The 27,783-nt window shown below is 42.2% G+C and overlaps 4 protein-coding genes and 1 long non-coding RNA gene across 7 annotated transcripts; 3 read left to right on the top strand and 2 right to left on the bottom strand.

Moving 5' to 3' along the window:
• The first annotated feature begins 604 nt into the window (after nt 1–604).
• LOC311112579 (transmembrane protein 134-like) lies at nt 605–5,505 on the top strand. The gene is made up of 8 exons (XM_084155714.1): nt 605–780; nt 1,438–1,703; nt 1,831–1,898; nt 2,038–2,124; nt 4,099–4,175; nt 4,611–4,655; nt 4,757–4,810; nt 5,131–5,505. The coding sequence occupies exons 2-8, from the start codon at nt 1,491–1,493 to the stop codon at nt 5,211–5,213; spliced, it is 627 nt and encodes a 208-aa protein (XP_084011840.1). The 5' UTR covers nt 605–780; nt 1,438–1,490; the 3' UTR covers nt 5,214–5,505.
• A 698-nt stretch (nt 5,506–6,203) lies between these two features.
• Nucleotides 6,204–12,420, top strand: LOC311112335 (AH receptor-interacting protein-like). Its single transcript, XM_084155402.1, has 7 exons — nt 6,204–6,337; nt 8,559–8,741; nt 8,991–9,179; nt 9,636–9,812; nt 10,047–10,188; nt 10,527–10,759; nt 11,157–12,420. Exons 1-7 carry the CDS (start codon nt 6,239–6,241, stop codon nt 11,160–11,162), a joined length of 1,029 nt encoding a protein of 342 aa, XP_084011528.1. The 5' UTR covers nt 6,204–6,238; the 3' UTR covers nt 11,163–12,420.
• On the top strand, nt 11,989–26,454 carry LOC311112334 (butyrophilin subfamily 3 member A1-like). Of its 3 annotated transcripts, none has more exons than XM_084155400.1 (11): nt 11,989–12,072; nt 21,662–21,724; nt 21,923–22,276; nt 22,773–22,940; nt 23,086–23,214; nt 23,320–23,415; nt 23,909–23,938; nt 24,150–24,170; nt 24,282–24,341; nt 24,508–24,534; nt 24,667–26,454. In XM_084155400.1, the coding sequence occupies exons 3-11, from the start codon at nt 21,931–21,933 to the stop codon at nt 25,179–25,181; spliced, it is 1,392 nt and encodes a 463-aa protein (XP_084011526.1). In that variant the 5' UTR covers nt 11,989–12,072; nt 21,662–21,724; nt 21,923–21,930; the 3' UTR covers nt 25,182–26,454. The 3 variants fall into 3 exon arrangements, with proteins under 3 accessions (XP_084011526.1, XP_084011525.1, XP_084011527.1); XM_084155399.1 differs by lacking the exon at nt 11,989–12,072 and adding an exon at nt 19,954–20,071; XM_084155401.1 differs by lacking the exons at nt 11,989–12,072; nt 24,667–26,454 and adding an exon at nt 19,954–20,071 and having other exon boundaries at nt 24,437–24,514.
• LOC311112302 (cyclin-dependent kinase 2-associated protein 2-like) lies at nt 15,232–19,083 on the bottom strand. Its single transcript, XM_084155356.1, has 5 exons — nt 19,001–19,083; nt 17,981–18,136; nt 17,456–17,547; nt 17,009–17,129; nt 15,232–15,801 (listed from the first exon to the last, which is right to left on the bottom strand). The coding sequence occupies exons 2-5, from the start codon at nt 18,033–18,035 to the stop codon at nt 15,734–15,736; spliced, it is 336 nt and encodes a 111-aa protein (XP_084011482.1). The 5' UTR covers nt 18,036–18,136; nt 19,001–19,083; the 3' UTR covers nt 15,232–15,733.
• LOC311112338 lies at nt 23,154–25,273 on the bottom strand. The gene is made up of 3 exons (XR_014610862.1): nt 25,190–25,273; nt 24,258–24,334; nt 23,154–23,399 (listed from the first exon to the last, which is right to left on the bottom strand). It is a non-coding gene; the product is annotated as an uncharacterized lncRNA (long non-coding RNA).
• Nucleotides 26,455–27,783: the final 1,329 nt, after the last annotated feature.

Here is a 27,783-nt window from a genome sequence, read left to right on the forward strand (position 1 = left end):
GCATGTTTGGGATGCTCTGGATAGACGTGTACGACAGCGTGTTCCCGCCAACATCCAGCAACTTCGCACAGCCATTGAAGAGGAGTGGGACAACATTCCACAGGCCACAATCAACAGCCTGATCAACTTCATGCAAAGGAGATGCATGAGGCAAATGGTGGTCACACCAGATACTGACTGGTTTTATGATCCACGCCCCTACCTTCATATCTGGATTCCCAGTCATGTGAAATCTATAGATTAGGGCCTAATTTATTTATTTCAATTTATTTATTTCCTTATGTGAACTGTAACTTAGTAAAATCTTTGAAATTGTTGCATGTTGCATTTATATTTTTGTTCAGTATTACTATCATGATTTAAAGTGTATCTTTGTATTTTTTTGTATAGCTATGTATATTCATCTTGCTTAGCATTGATAAGGTCAACTTTTTAGAAATATGTATCAATATAATATTTCCGTGTGCCGCTTGTTGTTATGCTATAAACATAACATGAACGAATGAAAATGAAAATTAATGTGTTCTTTTGCGGATAATACTTTTTTGCCCCAAGTACATGATCAATCGACATTGCAAGGCAGCGATCGATTGGTAGAGCCTTTTCATTTGGGCGTATTCGAATCCGGGAACCGGATGCAAAAGCAAAGTCTAAAGTTTTGAAGTCAGTATGAAGTGATTTGTATGACATATTGCAAACAAAAGCTTACAGTAAATAATGTAATTATGTGAACAGGCACATGGAAACGTGAAATTGAAGTCAAATCGCCTGGAAAAGAGAGTAAGTTTATTCCTAATTTTCTAGCCGTTAGCGGAGCAGTGCAACCAAACAATGCCGACATAACAAGTGCCAAAGTAGCTATTAAAAGTTGCTTTTAAATGTTTCCAATAATTATCTCATAAAGAGCTTCAGATTATAATGTACGTTAAAGACGTAAACGCATTTGTGTTTATTAGTTAGCAACGTTCTTTCTTTAGGTTATGTTATTTCTACCAGTTAGCTAACGTTTTTCAACCGGATACTAGTATGCCGCTTAATGTGTCCTTATCTACGAAATACGTGTTTGCAAATCGCCGGGTTAGAGTGTATACTGGAGATGGAGTTGTACAATTTGGTTTATCAAATATTTACGCAAGATCTGTTTAATTCAGATGACTGTTACAAATACGAAAGTAAAAAATCTAATAAATATCGCAGAATTTTCTTTGTTGAAAACGACATGCAGCCTAAGCGTCAATGTGGTTAATCATTAATCCAAAGTCTGTATGTCGATTTCGAACTGCTAACACAAGACGACGCCTCTTAACCCATAGCTAGTAGTTTAGTGTAGATCAGAACCCTATGTTGACATCCACATATGGCCCTTTGGTAGAAAATCTGCTTTTGTACATTTGATTTGATTTCCATTGTTTGCTGAATTTCCCCCTCAACCCACAGTGTATATCAACCAAAACAGTGGCAAGGTGTGAAAGTACTGGCAACCGCCAGCTATGGCAACGCAGTTCAGCATCGATGACGCATTTGTGCTGGAGGGAGAGGAGGAAGGGGTGTCCGATGGAGAGAAGGAAGGATGGAAGGGCAGAGAGAAAGACAGAGAGGGGGGAGAGATGACGTTCGGTACCCTGTCCTTTGCCAAACCCCAGACTCACCCGTCCTCCACTGTGGCTGGCTCCCCCGACCACAGCAGCAGTCTGAAGTACCAGGTTGATGCCCCATCATACACACACACACACACACACGTATAGACGTAACACACACAAAAGCGATATCAGGGTGTAATGTTGTGTGGTGATGACCTAACATTTTTCCTCTTTCTCTCTGCTCGCACAGAATCTGGAAAATGAAGACGTCTTAGGCAGCAGTGGCAATTCCTCTTTCAATAACTTTTTCAAAATCAGGTTTGTCTTCATTGGCGTGTTGTGATTGCATCTGGTATTACCTAGATGAGAATGGCACCCTCAAATGTAAATGTGTGTTTCTTGTTTTCTAATTTATGATATCAATAAAGATGTATAACTTTCAATTTTATTTTTTCAGTGATCCTGCGACTCTGTCTTACTGCAGCTCCCAGTGGTCTTTCAGCACCTTGAGTTCTGTCACCCAGCTCTCTGCACACTGCTGCGGGTAATTAACCACACACACATACAGTGGGGAGAATAAGTATTTGATACACTGCCGATTTTGCAGGTTTTCCTACTTACAAAGCATGTAGAGGTCTGTAATTTTTTATCATAGGTACACTTCAACTGTGAGAGACGGAATCTAAAACAAAAATCCATAAAATCACATTGTATGATTTTTAAGTAATTAATTTGCATTTTATTGCATGACATAAGTATTTGATACATCAGAAAAGCAGAACTTAATATTTGGTACAGAAACCTTTGTTTGCAATTACAGAGATCATACGTTTCCTGTAGGTCTTGACCAGGTTTGCACACACTGCAGCAGGGATTTTGGCCCACTCCTCCATACAGACCTTCTCCAGATCCTTCAGGTTTCGGGGCTGTCGCTGGGCAATACGGACATTCAGCTCCCTCCAAAGATTTTCTATTGGGTTCAGGTCTGGAGACTGGCTAGGCCACTCCAGGAACTTGAGATGCCTCTTACGGAGCCACTCCTTAGTTGCCCTGGCTGTGTGTTTCGGGTCGTTGTCATGCTGGAAGACCCAGCCACGACCCATCTTCAATGCTCTTACTGAGGGAAGGAAGTTGTTGGCCAAGATCTCGCGATACATGGCCCCATCCATCCATCCTCCCCTCAATAAGGTGCAGTCGTCCTGTCCCCTTTGCAGAAAAGCATCCCCAAAGAATGATGTTTCCACCTCCATGCTTCACGGTTGGGATGGTGTTCTTGGGGTTGTACTCATCCTTCTTCTTCCTCCAAACACGGCGAGTGGAGTTTAGACCAAAATGCTCTATTTTTGTCTCATCAGACCACATGACCTTCTCCCATTCCTCCTCTGGATCATCCAGATGGTCATTGGCAAACTTCAGACGGGCCTGGACATGCGCTGGCTTGAGCAGGGGGACATTGCGTGCGCTGGATTTTAATCCATGACGGCGTAGTGTGTTACTAATAGTTTTCTTTGAGACTGTGGTCCCAGCTCTCTTCAGGTCATTGACCAGGTCCTGCCGTGTAGTTCTGGGCTGATCCCTCACCTTCCTCATGATCATTGATGCCCCACGAGGTGAGATCTTGCATGGAGCCCCAGACCGAGGGTGATTGACCGTCATCTTGAACTTCTTCCATTTTCTAATAATTGTGCCAACAATTGTTGCCTTCTCACCAAGCTGCTTGCCTATTGTCCTGTAGCCCATCCCAGCCTTGTGCAGGTCTACAATTTTATCCCTGATGTCCTTACACAGCTCTCTGGTCTTGGCCATTGTGGAGAGGTTGGAGTCTGTTTGATTGAGTGTGTGGACAGGTGTCTTTTATACAGGTAACGAGTTCAAACAGGTGCAGTTAATATAGGTAATGATTGGAGAACAGGAGGGCTTCTTAAAGAAAAATTAACAGGTCTGTGAGAGCCGGAATTCTTACTGGTTGGTAGGTGATCAAATACTTATGTCATGCAATAAAATGCAAATTAATTACTTAAAAATCATACAATGTGATTTTCTGGGTTTTTGTTTTATATTCCGTCTCTCACAGTTGAAGTGTACCTATGATAAAAATTACAGACCTCTACATGCTTTGTAAGTAGGAAAACCTGCAAAATCGGCAGTGTATCAAATACTTGTTCTCCCCACTGTATATGGCGGAGCTGATGGCCATACTGTTGGCCTTGCAGTGGGTGGAGGAAGTTAAGCCAGACAGAGTAGTTATTTGCTCTGATTCATGTGCAGTGTTAATGAGTCTCCAGTCCTTTAGCTCACGTAGCAGACAAGACCTGCTTTATGAGGTGCTACATGCTATGTAAGTAGGAAACACTGCCGATTTTGCAGGTTATCAAATTATTGTTCTCCCCACTGTACAAACAGTCATAAGAATGCATTTACACTGAACCATGCCCACAATATTGCAAAAGATCAAGGATGTACTGACACACTCTCAATCACCCACAACAATTGACGAAAACCCTGATGTTTTCCTCAGGTGGACGTCTCACCCTCTGGTGAAGAAGAACAGAAGAGTGGTCCTCGCTTCATTCCTTCTCCTCGTCACTGGAGTCGGTAAGTCACACCATCTCTGCTGAAAGAAAAGACATCTCCCATGATTCTCGTCCAACAGTGTTTTTCACCAATACATTCCTAGGGGAACGCGCAAGGTGTGCACATTTTGTACCAGCCCAGCACTAACACACTTGATTCAACTATCCAAAGGCTTGCTGATACATTGAATCGTGTGTGTTATTACTAGGCTAGAAAAAGAATGTGCACAGCCCAGGGATGGGCTGGGGAACACTGCTGTCACTGCACTGCAGTCTAACATTTTAGTTTGTGTACGGCGCTTTATATTTTATAGATATGTCTTGTTTTTTACCACCCATTGTCAGCCATTGTAATATATTCATGGCACTGGACTTTTCCTCTGTGTTCTCATATCTCTTGTTAGTTATCTTGAGATATTGCCATGTTTTTTAAATTTCCATTTTTTCTTTCTCTCAGCTCTCATTTTCACTGGTGTCGTAATACAATTGAATCCGGAAGCAGGTAAGCGATTCGGTGAACGTGGGGTGTGTTGTCACATTTCTTGGTTGTTGGTAGTCTTTTACTATGGGCTTTGACAAGGTGATCTTTGACCTTTTCCACAGGTGTCTCAAGTGCCATTTTCTTCATCCCTGGATTTCTTCTCTTCATTCCTGGGGGTATATAGTGCTCTTTACCTTGACTTGGTTGTATTGTCAATGTATTTCATGTTTCACACGTCTTTCACCCTTTTCTCCTGTCTTTTTAATCATAACGTCTGGAATGTAAACTTAAACAGTCCTGTAATGGTCTGTAGAAGTCCCCACTGTCACAGACTTATCACTGTGGATGTTGATACAAGTAATCTGCAGATGAAATGACACACAGGCATTACAAAAGCGTCACGGTTTACAACATTTGCATTACTATGGCTTCATAGAGGTTTACTATAGAAATTATTAAAACAGTGTGGTAATTGTTTTCTCTCCATTTCCCTCAGTTTACCATGTGATTTACATCAGCTGTGCGGTTCGGGGAAGAAGAGGCTTCAAGTTCTTCTACTTGCCCTATTTTGAAAAATGACCCATTGCACTACACCTCCTTTTTTTTGGTCCAATTTCCAGAATAATACTTTTTTTCAATTATGTAACAGAAAGATATTGTCCCATGGACGTTTTTTCTTATTTTGTAAAACCATTTTTACCCTGTCTTTATACTGACCACTACTACGAACTCAACCACTTTGTGCCTCGATAAGCTTCCTGCACATCCTGTATGGAGGAGAAGGAGTCTGATTTGCCCTGCCTGTGTTTGTCATGTCTCATGAGTAAATAATGACTGTGAAACTAAAATAAACCTGTTTTTTTTTGTTGTATATTACTTTTAAAAGGTCTCAATGAGTCAGTGTTTGTTAGTAGCGCTGGTGTTGCAGTAATGCAATGCAAACAATATGGGAATTTTAGGACTGCTGTCGGTGCCAAACTTATCGATCAAGTATTAGGTATATCTCTCAGATGTGTTTGGTGGGGCCACATATCCAAGATTTTAATTAATGGGATGATGAGTATTTGCGCTTGTGTATAGATCATCAAATCTGAGTGCAAGAGTAGCCTATATGCAATGTTTTGGCTACAATAAGCTTTGAAAAGCATTATGTTAGTATGTAGGGAAAACTTAACCACATCAATGTTAGAGAAGAGTGGTGAAAAATAATCAATGTACAATCACATTCAACTGGTAGAGGCTCTGTCGTAGCCGGCCGCGACCGGGAGACCCATGGGGTGGCGCACAATTGGCCCAGCGTTGTCCAGGGTAGGGGAGGGAATGGCCGGCAGGGATGTAGCTCAGTTGGTAGAGCATGGCGTTTGGAACGCCAGGGTTGTGGGGGCCAGTATGAAAAATAAAAAAAGAATGTATGCACTCACTAACTGTAAGTCGCTCTGGATAAGAGCATCTGCTAAATGACGTGTAATGTAAATGTAATCTAATCACAAGACTTTGCTTGAAGTCCCTAGGCGTCAGCAGTGACGTCAATTGAAGTGTCGAATTCTCTCGAGCTCTCCCGAAGATAGGCAATCGGCTCCTTTTTGACACTCGGGGAAACAAGGATGGAGGAACTGGCTACCAACCTACTCGCAGAAGGCATTCAGAAGAAAGTGGTCAGTCCTGGCAAAGGAGACCTGTCAACGTTTCCTGATGGAACCAAGGTGAGTTATAAAATACTGAATTTAATCCACGGTCAAAGAGTAGTTTTGTATGCATATTTCTGGCTAAAGTGGTTAGCATTATTAGCTAACGTTAGCATGGAGCGTAATTATCGAGGTTTGACATGTTCAAAGGTGACGCATACATTACCTTATTTTAGTTAAACTATAACTCTGTCTACCAGAATTGTTATTGACAGAAATTATCAGCCATCAAGTAATTGTTGAAGCAAAAACGATAATTTTCTTGGTGAGACTGTAAGAGGGCGGGGCTTTTACCGGATAGACATGTTTTCATTGATTTTCGTCTCTTATTGGCCGGTGCGGATGTCCGTCAGCTTGTAAACATTAGTACTAGGTTTTAATTGGATAGTCGGCATGACTAACTGTATTGTTGGATAATCAGTGTGAATTTGTACCTCTTTTCCTGTTGATAAAAATCTCGAATTTCGTTTCTGTGAAAGACATGCATAATAAACCTTTTACCAGCTCACGCTATCAGCATTTATTGTCCAACTTTTGTATATAATAATGTTCAGCCTGCTGAGAAGTGATAATGTAGACACTACACCGTTTACTTAAGGTGAACGCACCAATTTGTAAGTCGCTCTGGATAAGAGCGTCTGCTAAATGACGTAAATGTAATGTACTGTTACAAAACAGATAAAACACAGTTTCATTAATACAATGCATTTCACTGAACACAAATATAAACACAACATTCAACAATTTAAAAAGATTTTACTGAGTTACAGTTCATATAAGGAAATCCAGTCAATTGAAATTTATTAATTTGGCCCTAATCTATGGATTTCACGACTGGGAATACAGAAATGCATATGTTGGTCACAGATATCTTTTAAAAAATTAGGTAGGGTGGTGGATCAGAAAACCATTCAATATCTGGTGTAACCACCATTTGCCTCATGCAGCGCGACACATCTCCTTTGCAAATAGTTGATCTGGCTGTTGATTGTGGCCTGTGGAATGTTGCCCCACTCCTCTTCAATGGCTGTGTGAAGTTGCTGGATATTGGCGGAAACTGGAACCCGCTGTCATACACGTCGATCCAGAGCATCCCAAACTTGCTCAACGAGTGACATGTCTGATGAGTATGCAGGTCATGGAAGAACTGGGACATTTTCAGCTTCCAGGAATTTTGTACAGATCCTTGCTACATGGGGCTGTGCATTATCATGCTGAAACATGAAGTGATGGCGGTGGATGAATGGCACGACAATGGGCCTCAGGATCTCGTCACGGTATCTCTGTGTATTCAAATTGCCATCGATAAAATGCAATTGTGTTCGATGTCCGTAGCTTATGCCTGCCCCATACCATAACCCCACCGCCATCATGGGCCACTCTGTTCATAACGTTGACATCAGCAAACCGCCCACACGACGGCATACACGCTGTCTACCATCTGCCCAGTACAGTTGAAACTGGTATTCATCCGTGAAGAGCACACTTCTCCAGCGTGCCAGTGGGCATCGAAGTTGAGCATTTGCCCACTAAAGTCGGTTACGAAGCCGAACTGCAGTCCGGTCAAGACCTTGGTGAGGACTACGAGCACACAGATCAGCTTCCCTGAGACAGTTTCTGACATTTGTGCAGAAATTATTTGGTTGTGCAAACCCACAGTTTCATCAGCTGTCCGGGTGGCTGGTCTCAGACGATCCCGCAGGTGAAGAACCCAGATGTGGAGGTCCATGGCTGGCGTGGTTACACGTGGTCTGCGGTTGAGGTCGGTTGGCCGTACTGCCAAATTCTCTAAAACGACGTTGGAGGCGGCTTATGGTAGAGAAATTAACATTAAATTCTCTGGCAACAGCTCCGGTGGACATTCCTGCAGTCAGCATGCCAATTTCATGCTCACTCAAAACTGGAAACATCTGTACCATTGAACCCAGCACAAGGTGCACCTGTGTAATGATCATGCTGTTTAATCAACGTATTGTTATGCCACACCTGTCAACTGGATGGATTATCTTGGCAAAGGAGAAATGCTCACTAACAGGGATGTAAACAAATTTGTGATAAACATTTTAGAGAAATACGTTTTTTGTGCGTATGGACAATTTCTGGGATCTTTTATATCAGCTCATGAAACATGGGACCAACACTTTACATGTTGCGTTTTATATTTTTGTTCACTGTATTACATGATTTATCCACTTGTGTAATACCAGTTCTCCATTCTATCCCCCCAATTTTCCAACAGGTAATATTCCACTACCGCTCCAGCCTGTGTGATGGCACAGTGCTGGATGACTCCAGGACCATGGGGGGCCGGAGCAAGCCCATGGAACTCATCCTGGGGAAGAAGTTCAAGCTGGCCGTGTGGGAGCGAGTCATCACCACCATGAGGGAGGGAGAGGTGGCAGATTTCACATGTGACGTCAAGGTGGGTCGCCCAACTTAACAAGGTTGACTTGGATGGATTAGAGACCGTTACATCTGTACACACACACGCGTACAATTGGTGGCAAAAACATTGATCGTTATGGAATTTGACAGGGTTTGTCAATGCGTTTTGTTAATTGTTTCCCTTCAGAGAACTGCCTTAATTATACTTTCAAACCCACCAGTCCCTCAATTTGTCCCAGTGAATGTAATGTAACCATCCTCTTTCCTTCTCCCTCTCTCCCCACAGCACACAGCCCTGTACCCGCTGGTGTCCCAGTCCCTGAGGAACATCAGTGCAGGGAAGGACCCCCTGGAGGGCCAGAGACACTGCTGTGGCATCGCTCAGATCCACTCACACCACTCCCTGGGCCACTGTGACTTGGACCAGCTCCAGGCCAACCCTCAGCCCCTAGTCTTCACCCTGGAGCTCATGGCGGTGAGGGGGGGCTTATCTCTTCTCCATTAGGGGTCCAAGCACCCTGTGCTGAGTCTGGCTCCTCTCAAGGTTTCTTCCATCCAGGGAATTTTCCTTGCCACTGTGCTACTGCTTATTTCTTAGCGTCCCATGCACTGAAGGTGCTTTGCTCTAAGTAAATGGACATCTGTCTCGCCTAGATGGTTATATGAACTCTGAAGTTCTACCAGGACATCAAGAGGAGGATGGCACCCTTCCTTTCAAAGTTTATGTCCTCAACATAGTTTTTCCTTTGCCACTGTGCTCCTGTTTGCTATTTGGGGCTTTAGGCCTGGTTACTGTAAAACTGTGTTTGTTAAAAGCACTACATCAAAATGTTTTCTAACCATTTTATCACCAAAGCAGCACTCATGCCTCTGTCATTTCACTGCATAAATACATTTTGATTGAATAATATGATTGACGCCTCTCTCCCAGGTTTTGACGCCCGGCTCGTTCAGACTGGACATCTGGGCGATGACGGACGAGGAGAAGCTGGAGGCGGTGCCTCAGATCCACGTGGAGGGTAACGCCCTGTACAAGAGGGGCGACGTGAAGGAGGCTGCCGAGAAGTACTACAATGCCATCGCCTGTCTAAAGAACCTGCAGATGAAGGTAAACATTTATGACTTCAAACCTGGGGACTTGCTTTTTTTGGCATTTTTATTTAATAGGGTAACATTTAGAGCACTGCAGACATGTGCTTTTCATTTAGTTGAGATAACTAGCCATTCTGCATGTCATGTCAAATGAGATCTATGCATTCCCTGTCTATAGAACGTCTTGACCCCACTAAATAAGTGGCTAGTCTTCTAACTCCTCCCCATCCTTGGCCCCTCCTCCAATCAGGAGCGTCCGGGCGACGAGGGCTGGATCAAGCTGGACCTCATGATCTCACCCCTGATGCTGAACTACTGCCAGTGTCAGCTGATCCAGGGTCAGTACTACGAGGTGCTGGACCACTGCTCCTCCATCATCTCCAAATATGAGGGTGAGTCACAAACTTCTGAATACATTCAGGTGTAGCCCTGCCCTAGGATCAAGTGAATATGCTGAATTCACATAACAATAGGCTATGCTCTGAAAGCGAATGTGTAATTTGTTGCCGCACCATCATTACTTAAGACAATCCCTTTAAAAATAAACATTTGTTACTTTTGCTGTTCTGTTTTGTCTGTCTACAGCAGGCCTGTTGCTAGCGAATGACAGGTTATCTTGAGCTTTTATTGCTTACTACCAGCTGCTCAACTTAAATGTGTGTAAACTTAACACCATTTGAACACACCGGCCTCTTTCCCATTGACACACTCTTACCTCCCACCCCCACAGACAACGTGAAGGCCTACTTCAAGCGGGCCAAGGCCCACGCGGCGGTGTGGAACGAGGCGGAGGCGCGGGCCGACTTTGCCAAGGTTGTGGAGCTGGACCCGTCGCTGGGGCCCTCGGTGGCCAAGGAGCTGAGGGCCATGGAGGAGAGGATCCGCTCCAAGGAGAAGGAGGAGAAGGGCCGCTATAAGAGCCTGTTCAGCTACGACAGCAACGCCCCGGCCACCGCTTCCACGGTGAGTAGCCGAGTACCTCTAGAAGTAGATGTTAGGATCTGGGCCCATATTAAAACAGAATCTCAGAGTAGGAGTGCTTATCTAGGATCAGGTCCCCCCCCCCCCCCTTCCCTATAATCTAATTCATTATAATCTAGGCCAAACTAATCTATACCAGCACTCATACTCTAATGCTATTTGAGTGCTTTTCCCAGATCTAGGATCATATTACCCGGTGTGAAGAAAATGTCTACCCTTTTTTTTTTTTTATACTAGTGAAATTAATGATCCATCTGTCTTTACACTAATTTATGTATTTTTTAATTGGCACTATTTCATCCCTTATTAGTGTTTAATTACTAATTAGGTAATGTTGTTGTACTTTGAATGTCTAAAACTGTGTTATGCACTCTTTTAGGGTTGAATTAAGAAGAGGTTTATTTTTGTTAAAAAGAAGAGAGGAGGAGCAGTTGTGGACACATTGCTGACACGTTTAGTTTTATCCACACACCAAAGCCATATTCAGTGTCCCCATGAAACATCACTTTCGCAGTGCACACACTTTTCCCTCACAAAACCCACACGCCACTTGCATGACACACATTCTCTTTCTAGATTCACCTTGATCTTTTATAGAAACGACATTACACACCCACACAAATGTACCCTCAACACCAACAGACTTTCAAAGTTCAGCTTTCCCCTACCGCAAACAGCCAGTTACATCACACACACGCTGCAAAAGCACAGGAATACGCAGGAGATCCTCCACTTCTGGCAGTATGACTGGGACATCAACTCGGAGACAATCATAAGATGGATGATGATATGTATGGGACACTAGAGCAGTCCCCACCATTTCCCTCTTGTTCACCCCTTTCTTATTTACCCCTATTAATGTTCTACATATGACTCTATCCAAGTTATTTACTCTCATCTTCACTTGTATCTATTATTGCTATGTTATTATTACTATATTACATTTCATTTGCTAATCTGTGTCTTTGTAATCCTGTATATTTTTAGCTAGGACATTTGTAATGGACTGTTTTGCCCTCAACTCAACCACCATCCCAACCCCACTTGCCTTTTGGTCAGTCGAACCGAGCTAATGATTTGCCAAGTCATTGGCATCAGTGAGTGTAGTTGGGATAGTGGCCATCATTTTGGCCCCTAGCTCCTTCCTGGTCTGTGTTCAATGAACTGAAAGGACTGGATAGGGGAAGGCAATATGGCGGAGGCTCCACTTATTCTATTGGAGGCCTAGTCACCGAAGGGCTAGAGATGGTAATGGAACCGGGGCGTTGACTGACTGGCAAGCATCAAGTAAAAAGGTAAAGAGAGCCTCTTCTGTAGGGCCCATTTTCATAGATTTGCACATCAAACGGCTGACACAGCTCGTCATATCAGCATTTAACTCATTTGTCCCTGAAAATTGTATCTAAGGGTCACCATGACTTGACTCGTGTGTCAGTTGAATGAAATGGGTGTTCTTATCTAGCCTGGTTAAAGCAGAGTAAACGCTACACTCAACATTGTTTCCTTGGTGAGCAGTGTTCAACCAGGCTACTTATCATGCTTTCTATAAAATGTCTACGGCGGGACAGCGAGGAACGCTTTTTGCAGCCATCTTTTGCTGTTATGTTGTGACTGAGAAGCCAAATAAAGAGGTGCAACTCTTACTGGTGTGTTCGTAGTGGTACTCACCCACACTTACTTAGGCCTCATTGTGCAAAGTGGTGTGTAAGGCCTTCACCAAGATCTCCGCACACTCACATAGTGCCTATAGAAGGTCTATACCACCTTCACATTTTGCTGCCTTATAGCCTGGAATTAAAATGCATAAAAATAAATCCTTTGATCTTTGCATCCTACCCCACAATGTACATGTGAAAATAACTAAATTGTGAACTAAAATAGCTTGATTGGATAAGTGTCCACCTCACTTGTAATAGCAATCCTAAATTACCTCCGGTGTAACCAATCACCTTCAAAATCATACACCAAGTTAATTGGCCTCCACCTGTGTTAAATTCTAGTGATTCACATGATTTCAGGATACATTTAGCAGTTCCTGTAGGCTCCCTCTGGTGGGTAGTGAATTGCAAAGCAAACACTCAACCATGAGCTTTCAAAAGAACTCTGGGACAGATCAGGGGATGGGTGTAAAACCGGCCTTGAATATCCCTTGGAGCACGGTCAAGACGATTATTAATAAGTGAAAGGTGTATAGCACCACCAAGACCCTGCCTAGATCAGGCTGCCCTCCAATCTGGATGACTGAGCAAGTAGGAGACTGATCAGAGAGAATACCAAGAGTCCGATGGCAACTTTGAAAGAGCAACAGGCTTTTATGGCCAAGACTGGTCAGTGTGCATGAGACAATATCCAAAGCACTCCACAAATATGTAATGTATGGTATGGTGGCAAGAGAGAAGCCATTACTCAAGGAAGCCCACCTCAAATCAGTTTTGAAGTATGCAAAAAACACTGGAGATTCTGTGGCTATGTGGCAAAAGGTTTTGTGGTCTGACTAAACTAAAATTGATCTTTTTGGCCTAAATGCAAAGCGTTACATTTGGCGCAAACCCAACACATTTACATTTACATCATTTAGCAGACGCTCTTATCCAGAGCGACTTACAAATTGGTGCATTCACCTTATAAACAGTGGGATAACCAATTTTTTTTTGGGGGGGGGGGTAAGGATTACTTTATCCTATCCCAGGTATTCCTTAAAGAGGTGGGGTTTCAAGTGTCTCCGGAAGGCACATACATGGTGGTGGCAGTATCATGTTATGGGGGTGTTTCTCATCGTCAAGGACTTATCACGATAGAACAGAAAATGAATGGAGCAATGTACAGTAAGTCCTTGAGGAAAACCTGCTGCCCTCTGCAAAAAAGCTGAAACTGGGGCAGAAGCCCACAGCCAAAGCTAGTGAAGTGGCTAAGGAATAAAAAGGTTAAGTCCTTGAGTGGCCCAGTCAGAGCCCCGACCTAAATCCAATCGAAAATTTGTGGCAAGATTTCTGTCCAACGCTCCCCGAGGAACTTGAAAAGTTTTGTAAAAAATGGTCAGATATTGCCAAATCTAGGTGTGCAAAGTTGGGAGAGATCTATACCAACAGACTCACAGCTGTAATTGCTGCCAAAGTTGCTTCCACCAAGTATTAACTTGGGTGGAGACTTGTCCAATTATGGTATTTTTTTATATTTTTCTTCACACCAAAATTCCCCTAAAGTGTGGAGGAAGGTGTGTAGATAAGTGGAAGAAAATTCTTATTTAAATGCATGAAACTGAGAAACTGACAACAAAATGTGAAAAGTTCAAGGACGTGTAGACTTTCTATATGCACTACATCACAGGGGGCTGCTGAGGGGAGGACGGCTCATAATAATGGCTGGAACAGAGCAAACGAAATGGCATTGAACACATGGAAAGATACCATTCCACTCTTTGTGCTCCAGACATGACCTCCCCAGTTAAGGTGCTACCAACCTCCTGTGCACTACATACAAATGAAACAAACGCTCACTTCTTTTAATTGGAAAACTTTTCTATCACCATTTTATTCCATTTTTAAGTACAGAACTGCAAAAATTGGGTCTATAAAATTGCCATACTAACAAAACTGATTTCAGGTGTGTAGGGAGTAGGTAATAGTTAATTGGTGGTAGATGAAGGGCAAGGAAAGCTTGACTGTATGTGGCAAATAGTGTGCTATGACAGCAGAAAATGTGTGTAGGGTGGTAGCATGTGGAACAGAGAACGGGGTATATTCAAGATGCTGTAAAGCCTTGTTCACATCAAATCCATTTTTTTTTTGCATATCCGATTCGAATCTGTTATTTTTCCTGAATCTGTTATTTTTCCTGTAGTCTGAACAGCCAAATAGCACATTGAAGAGGATATTTCAACCCACCTTCATAGGTGGTTTGAAGTCAGATACAATTCTGATTCCTGGCCATGCAACTTGTCTGAATGGTCAAATCTGATTTATTTGCCCTGAAGTGTTTTGACTTATTTGGCATATCTTGTTGCTTGCTGGCTACTCTGTTGACAGTTTGACAAGAATGTGGTAACTAACTAGCTTGTTAATTGTTTACAAACAAATTAGTGAATGTGCTATAAAGATAAACAGCTACCTAGTTAGTTGACTGCTGTGGCTAGCCAAACAACTTGTTTTGAAAGTTGGATTATCTTATCCTTTTAGGCTTTAAAAGTGTTCTTACACTATGATTTTGAACATTCAAAGCAACTGGGAAATGTCCATTGCAGGCATTGTCACCTTAGCTTGCTACATAACCTCTGAGTGATAGGAAGCACAAGCACCACCACCAATCAGCCTACACCACCGTGCACACACCCGTCAATACCATGACAACTAGCATAGTCATGTCAGCAAATGACTGCTGTCTGAACAAACACACATCCGATTGTTACTTTTAACTTGCTGTTTGGACACTCAGTATTCCAAAATGGATTGAAAAAACAAAACTGATTTGAGCATTAAGGCCTGCAGTGTGAACAAGGCTTAAGTGTTGCTTGCAGCTTACTGTAAAACAATGTTGAATTGAACCTTTGGTAGAGTGGTGTCAGTATAGCAGCTAAGAGAAAGATTCAGAGTATCAACCTCATTACATAGACATTTCATTAGGGCATCGTTTTCAATCATCTATCAGAAATATTTTACAACACTATCACTTTGCTCCCACTGAACTGGACTACCAGGATGAGACTATATTTACCAGCCCCTCGTGGTGCCTCTGAAACTGAAATAAGTTACAAAATGTTCTGAGAGCGAATTGTCCTACAACTGCAAAATGTGTTATACATTCTGAACACACCCCATAGCGATGTGAGAGACTATATGGAAGAGGGAATGGAACAAGGGAAGGTTACAAGTTCAGTGGAGCGATACAGACAAAGGTCAGGATTACAAAGATGGGACACATAGATGAGGCCTATACAGAGACGAGGGATTCTGCAAAGGGTTATGTGCGAGCGCTCCTCTCTGTCTCTGCCAGACACTCCCTCACCAGTGCCCTCGCGTGAATGATACCTAGAAGACAGATGAAAAACATCACAAGTTGGGATTTATAACTTTTACTTCATGTGTGGAGAATAATACTGTCTCCACATTGAACCTTAATGTGAATTGAAATCCATGTATTTCCAGGTAAACTCATATGGAATAAGTAGGCCTACCTGTGTAAGATATGCCATAATTTCTGACCTTTTAGCGTTAGTAATTTTTTTGGGGGGGGGGGGGGTGCATTCCGTTGATTGGTAAAAACCTGTCACTAAGTATTGGTGCCATGTGAATAGGGAAAAGTCTAAATGGGATCCTTGGGACTCGAACTCTGATGTCACCCAATTGAAGTTCAAATGTGTTACGGTTAGGGTTTAGGGTAGGGACGTCCCAAGGATCCCAGATAATGTGAGTAAAGAGCAAAATGGCCGTGGTGTGAGAAGCATGGGTGAAATGTTTGTTTGGTTCATTGAAAAGTATTTACATCAGTAATTATTCATAAGAGAAACATTTTCCTTGGGATTACTAGCCTTGGAATAGGGATTTCTGGACTGACCATCTCACATACTGAAGAACTAGGACAACCTTTCATCACCAAGTACTGGTTAATTCATTATTTTTGATGTGTCCTGCATTTGGGCAATTCCACGATAATGGAATTACGACTTGACTCCGATTTGTTCACTTTAAAATGTATGCCAAACAAAAACCACTGATTTCAAAGTTTAACAAACCATAAAACTATGGTTTTTGTTTGGTATGCATTTTAAAGTGAAATCTGAGTCTGCGTAATTCCGTTACCATCTATGAATTTAAAGAACAATTAATGTCGGATTGGACTGGCTGTCATTTTGCTAATTGAATTTAGTGGATTTAAACTTTGATGATTGATTGACTGGATGACTGAGCTTGTTGACAGTTTTATTGAATGCAGAAAGCCTTGTAACATACTATTTGGCTTATTTCTAAGATTTATGTTTGCTGCTGCTGCTCTGATGCTGCCATGCATTGTTGATCATTGCTTTCACCCACTGCCTTATGTTAATTTATTATTGCTGTGTTTACGCATATAATATTAATATGCTTACTGTCTGCTTGCTGGGTATGTGCACTGTGGTTAGGGAAAAGGAAAGTAAGTTATGGAGTACTGATAAACACCCTATGTCAATACAACCTTTGCTCCAAGCTTTGTGAGGATATTTGTAGCCTAGGCGTTTAGCCGGTCAGGCTGCAGTACCTCTCTTTAGCCTCTCCATGGCGCTCTTACTCCCGGCGTAGGTGGGGCGGATCTCGCGACTCATCTCCTCAATGACTGACAGCAGCTCGCTGTAGGTTGAGCCCTGAGACACTTTCACTGGCTGTGTGTGAGAGAGAGGGGGATTAGAGACAAAGGTATATGTTGGAAAAGAGTAAAAGCAACTACAACTCCCTATTGATCCTGAGCAAGATATAGTCCCTTTATATCGTACAGAAGAGTAGAGATACAGAGGGATAATTGCCGTGACGAGTTATGCAAATAAACATACTCGCCAACAAATCAAATCTGTTTTGTATGTGTTAGTGATACCTGGACCCTATTGATATAATACCCTGAATGACATTACATCATATATAACATGACTTTCTAAAGTATCATAGGCATTAGTTAAAGCAGTTGGAGATGAGTCAGGCTGTTCTGTCCTACCTGAACGAAGCCCATCGACGGCGGGCCGAAATCACTGAACGCCGGTCTGAAGTTGGAGGAGGAGGGGAGTGAGGGGGAGGGCACACTGGAGCCTAGGCAGAGGAAAGAGAAAATTCAGACGCACTGAAGCGCCCTATGGCTAGTTAACATCACCTATGACTAGTTAACATCATCTTTAAAATGGGAGGCAGGGGCATAAAGGCTGCGCGGCATCGGTGGCGCATTCATTCTCAGGTGAGAGGGATTGTTACATTATGGTTGGTAGTATATGACACTCAGGTTGGCTGTTGACGTGTAGTGTGTTCCCTGGGCTAGTCTCTGGGCAGGTCGCAGGGATAGGACCGCTAGTCTTATCTATTGAATGGAATCCACTGTGGTAGGGTAGAGAGTTCAGTAAGATGGGTAAAGACCAAACCAAAGATGGGTAGTGTAGAGGGTGCATCCATAGAAATTATGTTTCTATTGGTGCACCCTTGATAGCAAGAATAGTGGACACAAAATAACCGATTGACATTCGGCAGAAACCTGGCGGGGTGTGGTTGGAGCCGGAAGGGGCAGGGGCGATGGGTTTGTAGCTCATTGTAATGTCACTGCGGACCTCCCCGTACGACGATGCGCCGCTTCCGTCCGTCCCGTCGACCCTGTGCTTATACAGCTTTACTGGTGGGCTGGGCCCGAGAGCTAGGAAGAGAAAGTCATGGTCTTATGTTCATCATGTATGACATTCCTCAACTACACTGTCAGTCTAGCCTGGTCCAGAATAGACTGCGTGCTATGCAAGTCTTGTTGAATGTTCTGTATGGCCAATTGGGTTTGGCATGACAATGATAGAGGAATGTTGTTTAACTCATACAGATTTGGACCAGGCTGTCATGACGTTGTCAGTGGATCACTGACGTTTGTAAACATCTTACTTAATGACCCAGACCTTAGGTTACCTAGCTAGCTAGTAAGCCAACAACCCCAGCTGGTTTCAAACATTTGTCACAACAGTGCCTCTGTATTCTCTACCTACATCAGCTTAGCGGGTAGCTTTGCACAATAAGTCAGTACCTTATCTGGTCGTAACCTATCTTTAAAACACTGTACTAGCTAGCTAGTTGGCTAGGTAGCTAAGCTAACGTTAGTTAACTGTAGCTCGCTAACTAGTTACCGAACCAAAGGTCGACGAAATGACATCTTGCTTCAGACAAAGTAAAATGAATGGAAACAAAGCTAGTTAGCTGGTGACCTAAATTGTAATTGCAACGAATTCGTTGATCACTGCGCATTTCATAGCCAGTTAATCTCTTCTTAGCAAGGAAGCGACCTAGCTAGCTACATTAGCTAGCCGTTTGCTGACTGGTTTGCATTCGGTGTGAAACAGGCTTGCTAGCTAGCTAACGTTATCTAGATGGCGAACAACAAGGTGCATAGTAGCTATAACGTTAGATTGCAGCAAGTAGTTGCAGAATGAATTTGCGTTCCATAGGTTTTAGTATCTTAGTGGCCATTAAAAGCATGTAATAGAAAACAAAAATCAAGGGGAATGCTTTCGAAATGTACCTTTCTAGGGGAAGATTTTCAGGTCGATAAAGCAGCTTCCTTTCTCCTGCTGAAAGGGGCGTGGTTGTCGATGCAAAGATTGCGCTGAATATTCAGAAGTTGGCGCGTTGTCATTGGCTGAATGAGGCTGAAAAAATCTATAGCAGGTGAGCACAGAACTGTCTATTTATCAGAGCCTTCCCTTCTATTTATTTTGATTTATTTAAAGGGTTCTGCACTGGTATGTATTTTTTTTCATAATCTCTTTGGTATTCAGAGTTTGAGTGTAAGGGAAAAAATCAGGTATAGGGATTATTTGATGGGGCACACCCCATTGATTCATTTCCCCTGTGGTTACATTTCTGGACATGTCAATCATCATGTAGATCATCTACTGCCTGAACCGAAACGTCAATTCACACAATAAACCAAATGTTTGTTCTATTATGCCACATCAAGGTCCCTCTTCCACATGTTTGCCAAATACAAATTCAGAAATTGTCCGTCATGACCTAACAAATAAATGTAATCCAACTACATGTAAAGGTGTGTGTGTGTGTGTTCGCGTTCGTGTGAGAGTGATCTGTGAGAGAGTGATACTAGGTATGTCAGTTTAGTTGTAAAAAAAAGTATAGAGTTTTCAGGCTATCACTGTCCAAGGCCACACCAGCTGATTTGCTACATGGTTGACTTGCAAGTGGCCACGCTGCATCAGTAACATTGGACAAAATATAGAAGAGAACAAAGAACAGTGACAAAGTTGTATTTTTGGTAGGAACATTACAGATTTGATGGCTTTCCTGGTCGTCTTTTTCACGGTCACGCTGCACATATTATCAGATCTCACAACGCCTGGAGAAGTGTTTAAAATCTCCGGAAACACATCAATATGATATAGCAGTCTTCTGAGATGCGTAGTGTCGCCCTGGAACGTCACCTTTTGTCAATCAGTAACCAATGTAGGCTCTGCAAGAGAAGGGTAAGTGAAACTACAATTCAATATTAAGGGAGGGAGTAGACAAGGATCATCGGAGGATCCCTACATTGAGGATACATTTGATGGAAATCGAACGAGAGGCACCATGAACTCAGGTACAAATGCATTTGATGTGACTTATGACTACCATCATGCCAGTGAAACATGAGTTAAAATTGAAATGAAAGGTTTTCAGTTACCTCTTAATTGAAAAAGGTTATGCTTCTTACATAGTCATATTAATAGGACATTTTGTTAGATTTATTCTCAATGTATTATTTCTAGTAATTTTGTATAATGCCTATTACTATTAGGCATGTATTCTCTATTCTTCTATTCAACTCCGCTAAAATGACTACTGTACGTGTACTTTTCTAAAATGGCTGCTAGTGTGGCTAGTTAATCAATATACTGTAGCAGTAGTAAAAAGATAAAACCAATGTCTGAAAGTCCAAAGTTCAGAATCACAGGCTCCATCTGTTCATTCATCTTGATCTGGTTGCCAATTAACCCAATAGCTACACTTCTAAGACAAAGGCGGGATCTGATTTGACCATGCAATATACATATACAGTGCACAAAACATTAGGAATGTCTGCTCTTTCCATGACATAGACTGACCAGGTGAAAGCTATGACCCATGTCTCAACGCTTAAAAATCCTTCTTTAACTTGTCTCCTCCCCTTTAACTGCACTGATTGAAGTGGGTTTAACAAGTGCCATCAATACGGGATCATAGCTTTCACCTGGATTCACCTGGTCAGTCTATGTCATGGAAAGATCAGGTGCTCTTAATGTTCTTTTCTATACTCAATGTAGAGAGATACAGTAGGACATCAGTGATACAAACATGTCGGATGGAGGTCTGAACTGAAATGTCAGTAACTTTGAAATTCACTGTTCATCAAACCTTCATAGAAAATATTGATTGCGTAGTTACATGTGTTTTCTAATCATTTAGCCAGATATTATAAATAGCTTATGTGGTTAAGCACATGTAAGCAACTTTTACATTTGTCTGTAGCACCGGCTTGATTTTGCCTGTTCAGTTGACTGGTCGGTCCGTAACTCAGAGGTTTGTATCTTTGAGGTTCTACTGTCGAGAAGTAGAGATTGAGTTCTACCATCAGACTGGCACTCAGATATGGATTATGTGCAATTCAGAGGGTGAATGGGCAAGACAAAATATTCAAATGCCGGGTATGGTAGTAGGTGACAGGCGCATCGGTTTGAGGGTGTCAAACTGCAACGCTGCTGGGTTTTTCACGCTCAACAGTTTCCCGTGTGTATTAAGAATGGTCCACCACCCAAAGGATATCCAGCCAACTTGACACAACTGTGGGATGCATTGTAGTCAACATGGGCCAACATTCCTGTGGAACGCTTGACACCTTGTAGAGTGCATACCCTGATGAATTGAGGCTGTTCTGAGGGCAAAAGTGGGTGCAACTCAATATTAGAAAGGTGTTCCTAATGTTTTGAACACTCAGTGTCTTTTGATAATGACTGCAGTTGATGATAGCTATAGCCAAAAAAAGAAACATGCATTACCCTGATTCATAATCATTATGACAATTTTTGTAATTTTATTGGTGAAATATTTTCATAGTTTGACACTGTATCTAGCTACCTACAATGTTTCTCTCTCACATAGGCTACCTATGTGAGAGATAATGTCATTGTGATGTTCTTTATCTTTTATGCAGGGTTGTGTCTGAGGGTGCTGATACTGGCTGCTCTCACAGTACCCATCAGAGCAGCTCAACCTGGTGAGAATGTTTACACTGTTAATTACATTAGTAATCAAAAAACATAATTTCAATGCAGATCCTCCATTAAGCATGCTTCTTAGTCCAGGTCAAGACTACACTTAATCTGTGTCCAGGAAACTGGCCCTGCGAGTCTAGAACAAATAAGTCACCCTCTCTTTCTCTCTCCCTCTTTCTCTCCCGTTTCTCCTTCTCCAGCACCGGAGATGTTCACCTTAACTGTCTCTGATGGTCCGATCTCGACTCTGTCTGGCTCCTCGGTGTCTTTACTCTGTCATGTCTCACCTCTCTTCAATGCGGAGCCTTTGGAGGTGCGCTGGTATCGCTACAGTGACTTCCACACTCTTGCCTTGTTGTACAAAGATCACAAGATCCAGGAGGCTTCTTTGGACCCCCGGTACAAGGGCAGGGTGTCTCTAACTGGAGGGCTGGAGGGAGGGAATGTGTCCCTGAGACTGGAGAGGGTCACACTGGAAGACAGGGGGGAGTATGTGTGCAGTGTCAGCAGTGAACAGTGGTACGAAAAAGCCACTGTGTCTCTCACAGTAAATGGTAAGTGGCTATGACTCCCAAACTGGTGTAATTGTGTGTCAATCATCACCCCAAAACCAAAGTCTTTGTCCTGTGGGTGATTTTAAGAACAACCCTCAGTTTAGAAACACAAATGTTAGGGGTTCACTTTGAACATAAAAATAGATTGTGGCGCAGAGGAGGCTGGTGGGAGGAGCTATAGGAGGACAGGCTCATTGTAATAGCTGGAATGGAGTAAATGGAATGAGTCAAGCACATGGTTTCCATATGTTTGATGTTCGTGATTCCATTTATTGCATTCCAGCCATTACAATGAGACGTTTTCCTATAGCTCCTCCCAACACCCTCCTCTGATGTGGAGTGTAGGGGTAATCGCTGAAACTTTGGTGGCCTTTACTAAAAATGAAGTACAATATTCTTTCCCCTTTTATCTTTTACTCATTATATTTTTTTCTGGTGAACTCATTCAATCTGTGTCCTAATGGGTGTGGCTTGTTTCGCCTTATCTTTCCATTAGTAATGGGTAGTGAACCAGTTCTCTCTGTAGCTGAAGGAAGAGGAGGAGGAGGAGGTCAGGTGAACGTTACCTGTTCATCAGAGGGATGGTCACCACAGCCTACACTCACCTGGAGGAACAAAGAGGGGACAGAGATCAGAAATGGACAAGAAGTACTCAACACCAATTGTAACTAGAGCATCACTACTGAAGAAGGCCATCTATGGCCATGTTTGTGATTTGTTTTTTTATGTATCAAATGCAGTTGTGCATCTGTCCCTTTATGAGTGGTTGTCCTTGTGTATTTCTACACCCCTCTTTCTCTCTGTATCAGATTCTCAGGGCTTGGTGAGTGTCAGTAGCTGGGTGCTGTATTCTCCCTCAGACTCAGATTGGCTTTCTTGTACAGTCTCTCTATCTGAGGAGAAGAGAGAGGGGAGAATTATGCCACATGTACCTAGTGGTGAGTGTGAGATTTTTTTGCAAATTAATTTCAATGTGATATTTTATGTTGCAGTTGTGTCTTTTATGAGCTTTAGAGACATTAATCTTTAGTATCTGTGTGCAGAAGCCTGGAAAGAAGCCTTAATTGGGACTCTTGTCCTGTCACTGCTCCTTCTCTGTGCTCTGGCAACTGTGGTCTTCATCCTGTGCAAACAAAGAGGTATAGAATCAAAACAGCAATATATGACAGTAATTACAACCCCATACAGAAAAGTGTTTAAACAGTAATATATTTAAGCAATAAGGCCCGAGGGGGTGTGGTATATGACCAATATACCACGGCTAAGGGCTGTTCTTAAGCACGACGCAACGCAGAGTGCCTGGATACAGCCCTTAGCCGTGGTATATTGGCCATATACCACAAACCCCTGAGGTGCCTTATTGCTATTATAAACTGGTTGCCAACGTAATTATTGCAGTAAAAATAAATGTTTTGTCATACGCGTGGTATACGGTTTGATATACCAAGTCTGTCAGCCAATCAGCATTCAGGGCTCGAACCACCCAGTTTATAATTGATATTTTAGGGTCTAAGTGCAGAAACCATACAGGTAGTGTATTTAATCTGATCTGTGTGATAAATAAACTAAGAGTGAGATACGACTTCTGACATAGCGTAAACCATGAGTGATTTTATTGTGTCTATATTTCAGATCAAACTGAGCTAGGACAAAGGCTGGCAGGTAATTGTTTCATTCTTATTACATTTTTCTGGATGAAATGCGGTCAACTGTGACTAACTCGTTTTTGAGGAAACCTTCCATTGACAGAAAGCATGATGCACACATACTGATATCAATAGGATTTGACTCTCCCTATTCAACAATTCAACAGTCCATTATCAACCAATCAATTCACCTTTTTAAAATAACTTCCACCTTTACCATTCAACAGAGACAAAACAACTAATAGAAGGTAATGTTCACTATCATATAATCTTATAACTTTGATAATGTTTTGTATCAATTAAATATGTATGATCATGAATTGCCATCTAATTACCTAAATGTGTTCTGTTATGGGCAGAAAACAAAGTGCAGACCCCTACTGAACAGACAGCAGCTGATAAGGAAGTTGATCTGGAAGGTAAAGCAATAGGGAAAAAACATGTAATTACCCTCTAAACTGTATAATTTGATGTTTGCAGTGTTAATAACAAAATAACTTTCCTTACATTTCAGAGTGCATGAAACCATTCATAAGCTATACATTTGCAATGTTTTAAACAATTTAAATATATATTTAAATACAGATTGGCACCAGGTGAAAGGATTCAAAGGTAAGAAAACTCTATAGTCCAAGAAAATGTATTAATTTATTAAATTATGTTGTTTATTGTATACAGTATATCTAAAATACTAATCCATCTTACAATTGTGTGTATGCATCACATCATATTCTCTTCCCTCAGTGAACATCATTATGGATGAAAAGACTGCTCACCCTGCTATTAGAGTGACTGCAAAAGGAAAGAGGGCTCAGTACATCAAAGAGAAGAATACAGATAAACAGCGAAATTATCCTCAATTATTGGGTAAAGAGAGTTTCAGCTCAGGACAGCAGTACTGGGAAGTCAAGGTGAAGGACACATCATCTGAAAAACTTTCCTGGTATGTGGGTGTGGTCAGAGAAATTGCAGAGAAAAAGCCAATATTCCCTTTATCTACAGATAAAGGCTACTGGACTCTCTCTTATGAAAACGATAAAGGTTTCCATGTCAATACTAACCCTCAAACACCAGTAACTGTGAGAGAAGATCTCTCTATAGTGGGAGTGTTTCTAGACTGTGCTAAACACACTCTTTCTTTTTATAATGTTGATACAAAGTCACATATCTACACTTTTACTGATCTAGAGCCATCAAACAACGTTCTTCCTGTTTTCAGCCCTGGACAACGTGACACATGCACAATAAGAATCATTTGAAAGCATACCAAAACCCTTTTCACACCACTGAGCCAAGTCGAGCTGTACGGCACTGGCCTGGTTAAGCATCCACCGTAGTTGCTGGAACCGTGTTGAAAAGGACAATGTGAAAAGAACACATCAGAGCCAGCACAGTATAGGTTGTGGAAATCGTGTCAAATGAGACATGCATTATGTGTGTGTGTCCAACAATACACCTGAGTTATGTTTAACACCCTGAAGACATGGCTAAAGAACAATTGACACAAGTGTTATTCAGTGATGCCCAGTTGTAAATGTGTATATACCTACATGGCCAAAAGTATGTGGACCCCATCAAATTAGTGGATTCGGCCACACCCGTTGCTGACAGGTGTATAAAATCGAACACACAGCCATGCAATCTCCATAGATAAACAATGGCAGTAGAATGGCCTGTACTAAAGAGCTCAGTGACTTTCAACGTGGCACTGTCATAGGATGCCAACTTTCCAACAAGTCAGTTTGTCAAATTTCTGCCCTGCTAGAGCTGCCCCGGTCAACTGTAAGTGCTGTTATTGTGAAGTGGAAACGTCTAGGAGCAACAACGGCTCAGCCGCGATCTGGCAGTCCGACGGACAAATCTGGGTTTGGCGGATGCCAGGAGGACACTACCTACCCCAATGCATAGTGCCAACTGTAAAGTTTGGTGGAGGAGGAATAATGGTCTGGGGCTGTTTTTCATGGTTCGGGCTAGGCCCCTTAGTTCCAGTGAAGGGAAATCTTAATGCTACAGCATAAATTACATTCTAGATGATTCTGTGCTTCCAACTTTGTGGCAACAGTTTGGGGAAAGCCCTTTCCTGTTTCAGCATGTCAATGCCCACGTGCACAAAGAGAGGTCCATACAGAAATGATTTGGAAGAAAAGTTCAGACACCACAAGAAATAGAATCAACCATCAATCATTCACTTTTTTTCTACCTATAGCTAGATTTTGAATGTATACTGTAAAGCTAGCAATATCATTTAAATGACATTTTAGTCATTTAGAAGATATTCTTATCCTGGGCGACTTACAGGAGCTAAGTTAAGTGCCTTGCTCAAGGGTACATCGACAGATTTTTCAACTAGTTGGCTCTGAGATTCGAGCCAGTGACATTTTGGTTATTGGCCCAACGCTCTTAACAGCTAGGCAAACTGCCACCCTTTGCATTCTTGAATTCTGTTCAAATGTTGTCCCAATTATTTAGCAACTGTAATCTGTTGATAAAGCGTCACTGTTGTGTTCTTGAATAAAGTAATGGTTCAATGTATATGAAGTGTATGTCTGATTGCTCCCAAAAAATGTCATGCTCTCCAACAGGTCAACAGCCACAGCTGTTTTTTTTCAGACTCCAATACTACATTCCACTTTAGTTAGCGTATCGGACAGCATGGGACATAATTTCTGCATCTCAAATGTCTCAAGTAGCTTTCTCTCCTCGCCGTAATATGGACTTGGTCTTTTACCAAATAGGGCTATCTTCTGTATACCCCCCCCCCCCCCCCCCCCACACCTTGTCACAACACAACTGATTGGCTCAAACTCATTAAGAAGGCACACCTGTTAATTGAAATGGATTCAAGGTGACTACCTCATGAAGCTGGTTGAGATAATGTCAAGAGTGTGCAAAGCTGTCATCAAGGCAAAGGGTGGCTATTTGAAGAATCTCAAATCTTAAATATATTTTGATTTGTTTAACACTTTTTTGGTTACTACATGATTCCATATGTGTTATTTCATGGCTTTGATGTCTTCACTATTAATCTACAATGTAAAAAATAGTACAAACCTTTGACTGGTAGTGTACATAAGAATGCTATTGTAGTGTCCGAGACAACGATGCTGATTATGCTGTGAGAACAAGGAATCTGCGGACACTATACTTTGATTATAAAGGTTTATTATATCAAAAGAGTTCAGCGTCAATTTACAGACATCTGCAGATATCTGGAGAATAACCGGACCCAATCTCTGATATGTTATTCCCCCGTCCTTTGTTCAAACATGGTATTTATCCTATGTAACATAAGATGGGTGGTTTTAGATAGACCAATCCCTGGCCTCCACATATCTCCAAATGTCCTCTATTCCAAGAAGCCTATGTAGCAATGCTTTCCAGATGCTTCAGCAAAGCAGAGTAAAGTTCATCTATTACACCATTTGCAAATGTCAGCAAAATCATAGACCTTCAGACACTACACTATTCATTGACTACAGCTCAGCGTTCAACACCATTGTGCCCTCCAAACTCATCACTAAACTAAGGACCCTGGGATTAAACACCTCCCTCTGCAATTGGATACAATCTACCTATACTTCCCCATACCTTTTCCTGTTTACTGGAAAATGGATGCTGGCTAAGGATGCTGCTGGGACAGATGCAGCGTTTACTTTTTCACTCTTTACTTTTATTGCTGTTTAATCTGGTTTTTGCGGTTTTACCTGCATCTTGGTTTTGTCTTCGCTCAAACTTTGACTGCAGCCAACCACAGCGCACAAAAATAGCACAGGTACCGAGAGGCGGGACAGAGAGCAGACTGACAACGCGGCAGTGTTTTCCTGTCATCACTCGCTTTATGACTGACAGGCGCCTGTCCTA

This window comes from Coregonus lavaretus (assembly GCF_964263955.1).
Source record: "Coregonus lavaretus genome assembly, chromosome: 38".
In the NCBI taxonomy this organism is placed as follows: Eukaryota; Metazoa; Chordata; class Actinopteri; order Salmoniformes; family Salmonidae; genus Coregonus; species Coregonus lavaretus.

What these genes read in the sequence shown, in the direction of transcription:
- LOC311112334 (XM_084155399.1), top strand. An exon ending in GACAAAACAACTAATAGAAG is followed by an intron (nt 24,171 to 24,281) that starts GTAATGTTCACT and finishes TGTTATGGGCAG; the next exon opens with AAAACAAAGTGCAGACCCCT. An exon ending in CCAGGTGAAAGGATTCAAAG is followed by an intron (nt 24,535 to 24,666) that starts GTAAGAAAACTC and finishes CTCTTCCCTCAG; the next exon opens with TGAACATCATTATGGATGAA.
- LOC311112579 (XM_084155714.1), top strand. Translation starts at nt 1,491, where the DNA reads ATGGCAACGCAGTTCAGCATCGATGACGCATTTGTGCTGGAGGGAGAG. An exon ending in AATAACTTTTTCAAAATCAG is followed by an intron (nt 1,899 to 2,037) that starts GTTTGTCTTCAT and finishes TTATTTTTTCAG; the next exon opens with TGATCCTGCGACTCTGTCTT. An exon ending in ACAATTGAATCCGGAAGCAG is followed by an intron (nt 4,656 to 4,756) that starts GTAAGCGATTCG and finishes CCTTTTCCACAG; the next exon opens with GTGTCTCAAGTGCCATTTTC.
- LOC311112335 (XM_084155402.1), top strand. Translation starts at nt 6,239, where the DNA reads ATGGAGGAACTGGCTACCAACCTACTCGCAGAAGGCATTCAGAAGAAA. An exon ending in TAAAGAACCTGCAGATGAAG is followed by an intron (nt 9,813 to 10,046) that starts GTAAACATTTAT and finishes TCCTCCAATCAG; the next exon opens with GAGCGTCCGGGCGACGAGGG. An exon ending in CATCATCTCCAAATATGAGG is followed by an intron (nt 10,189 to 10,526) that starts GTGAGTCACAAA and finishes CCACCCCCACAG; the next exon opens with ACAACGTGAAGGCCTACTTC.
- LOC311112302 (XM_084155356.1), bottom strand. Translation starts at nt 18,035, where the DNA reads ATGAGCTACAAACCCATCGCCCCTGCCCCTTCCGGCTCCAACCACACC. An exon ending in CTCCAACCACACCCCGCCAG is followed by an intron (nt 17,548 to 17,980) that starts GTTTCTGCCGAA and finishes TCCTCTGCCTAG; the next exon opens with GCTCCAGTGTGCCCTCCCCC. An exon ending in CGTCGATGGGCTTCGTTCAG is followed by an intron (nt 17,130 to 17,455) that starts GTAGGACAGAAC and finishes TCTCACACACAG; the next exon opens with CCAGTGAAAGTGTCTCAGGG.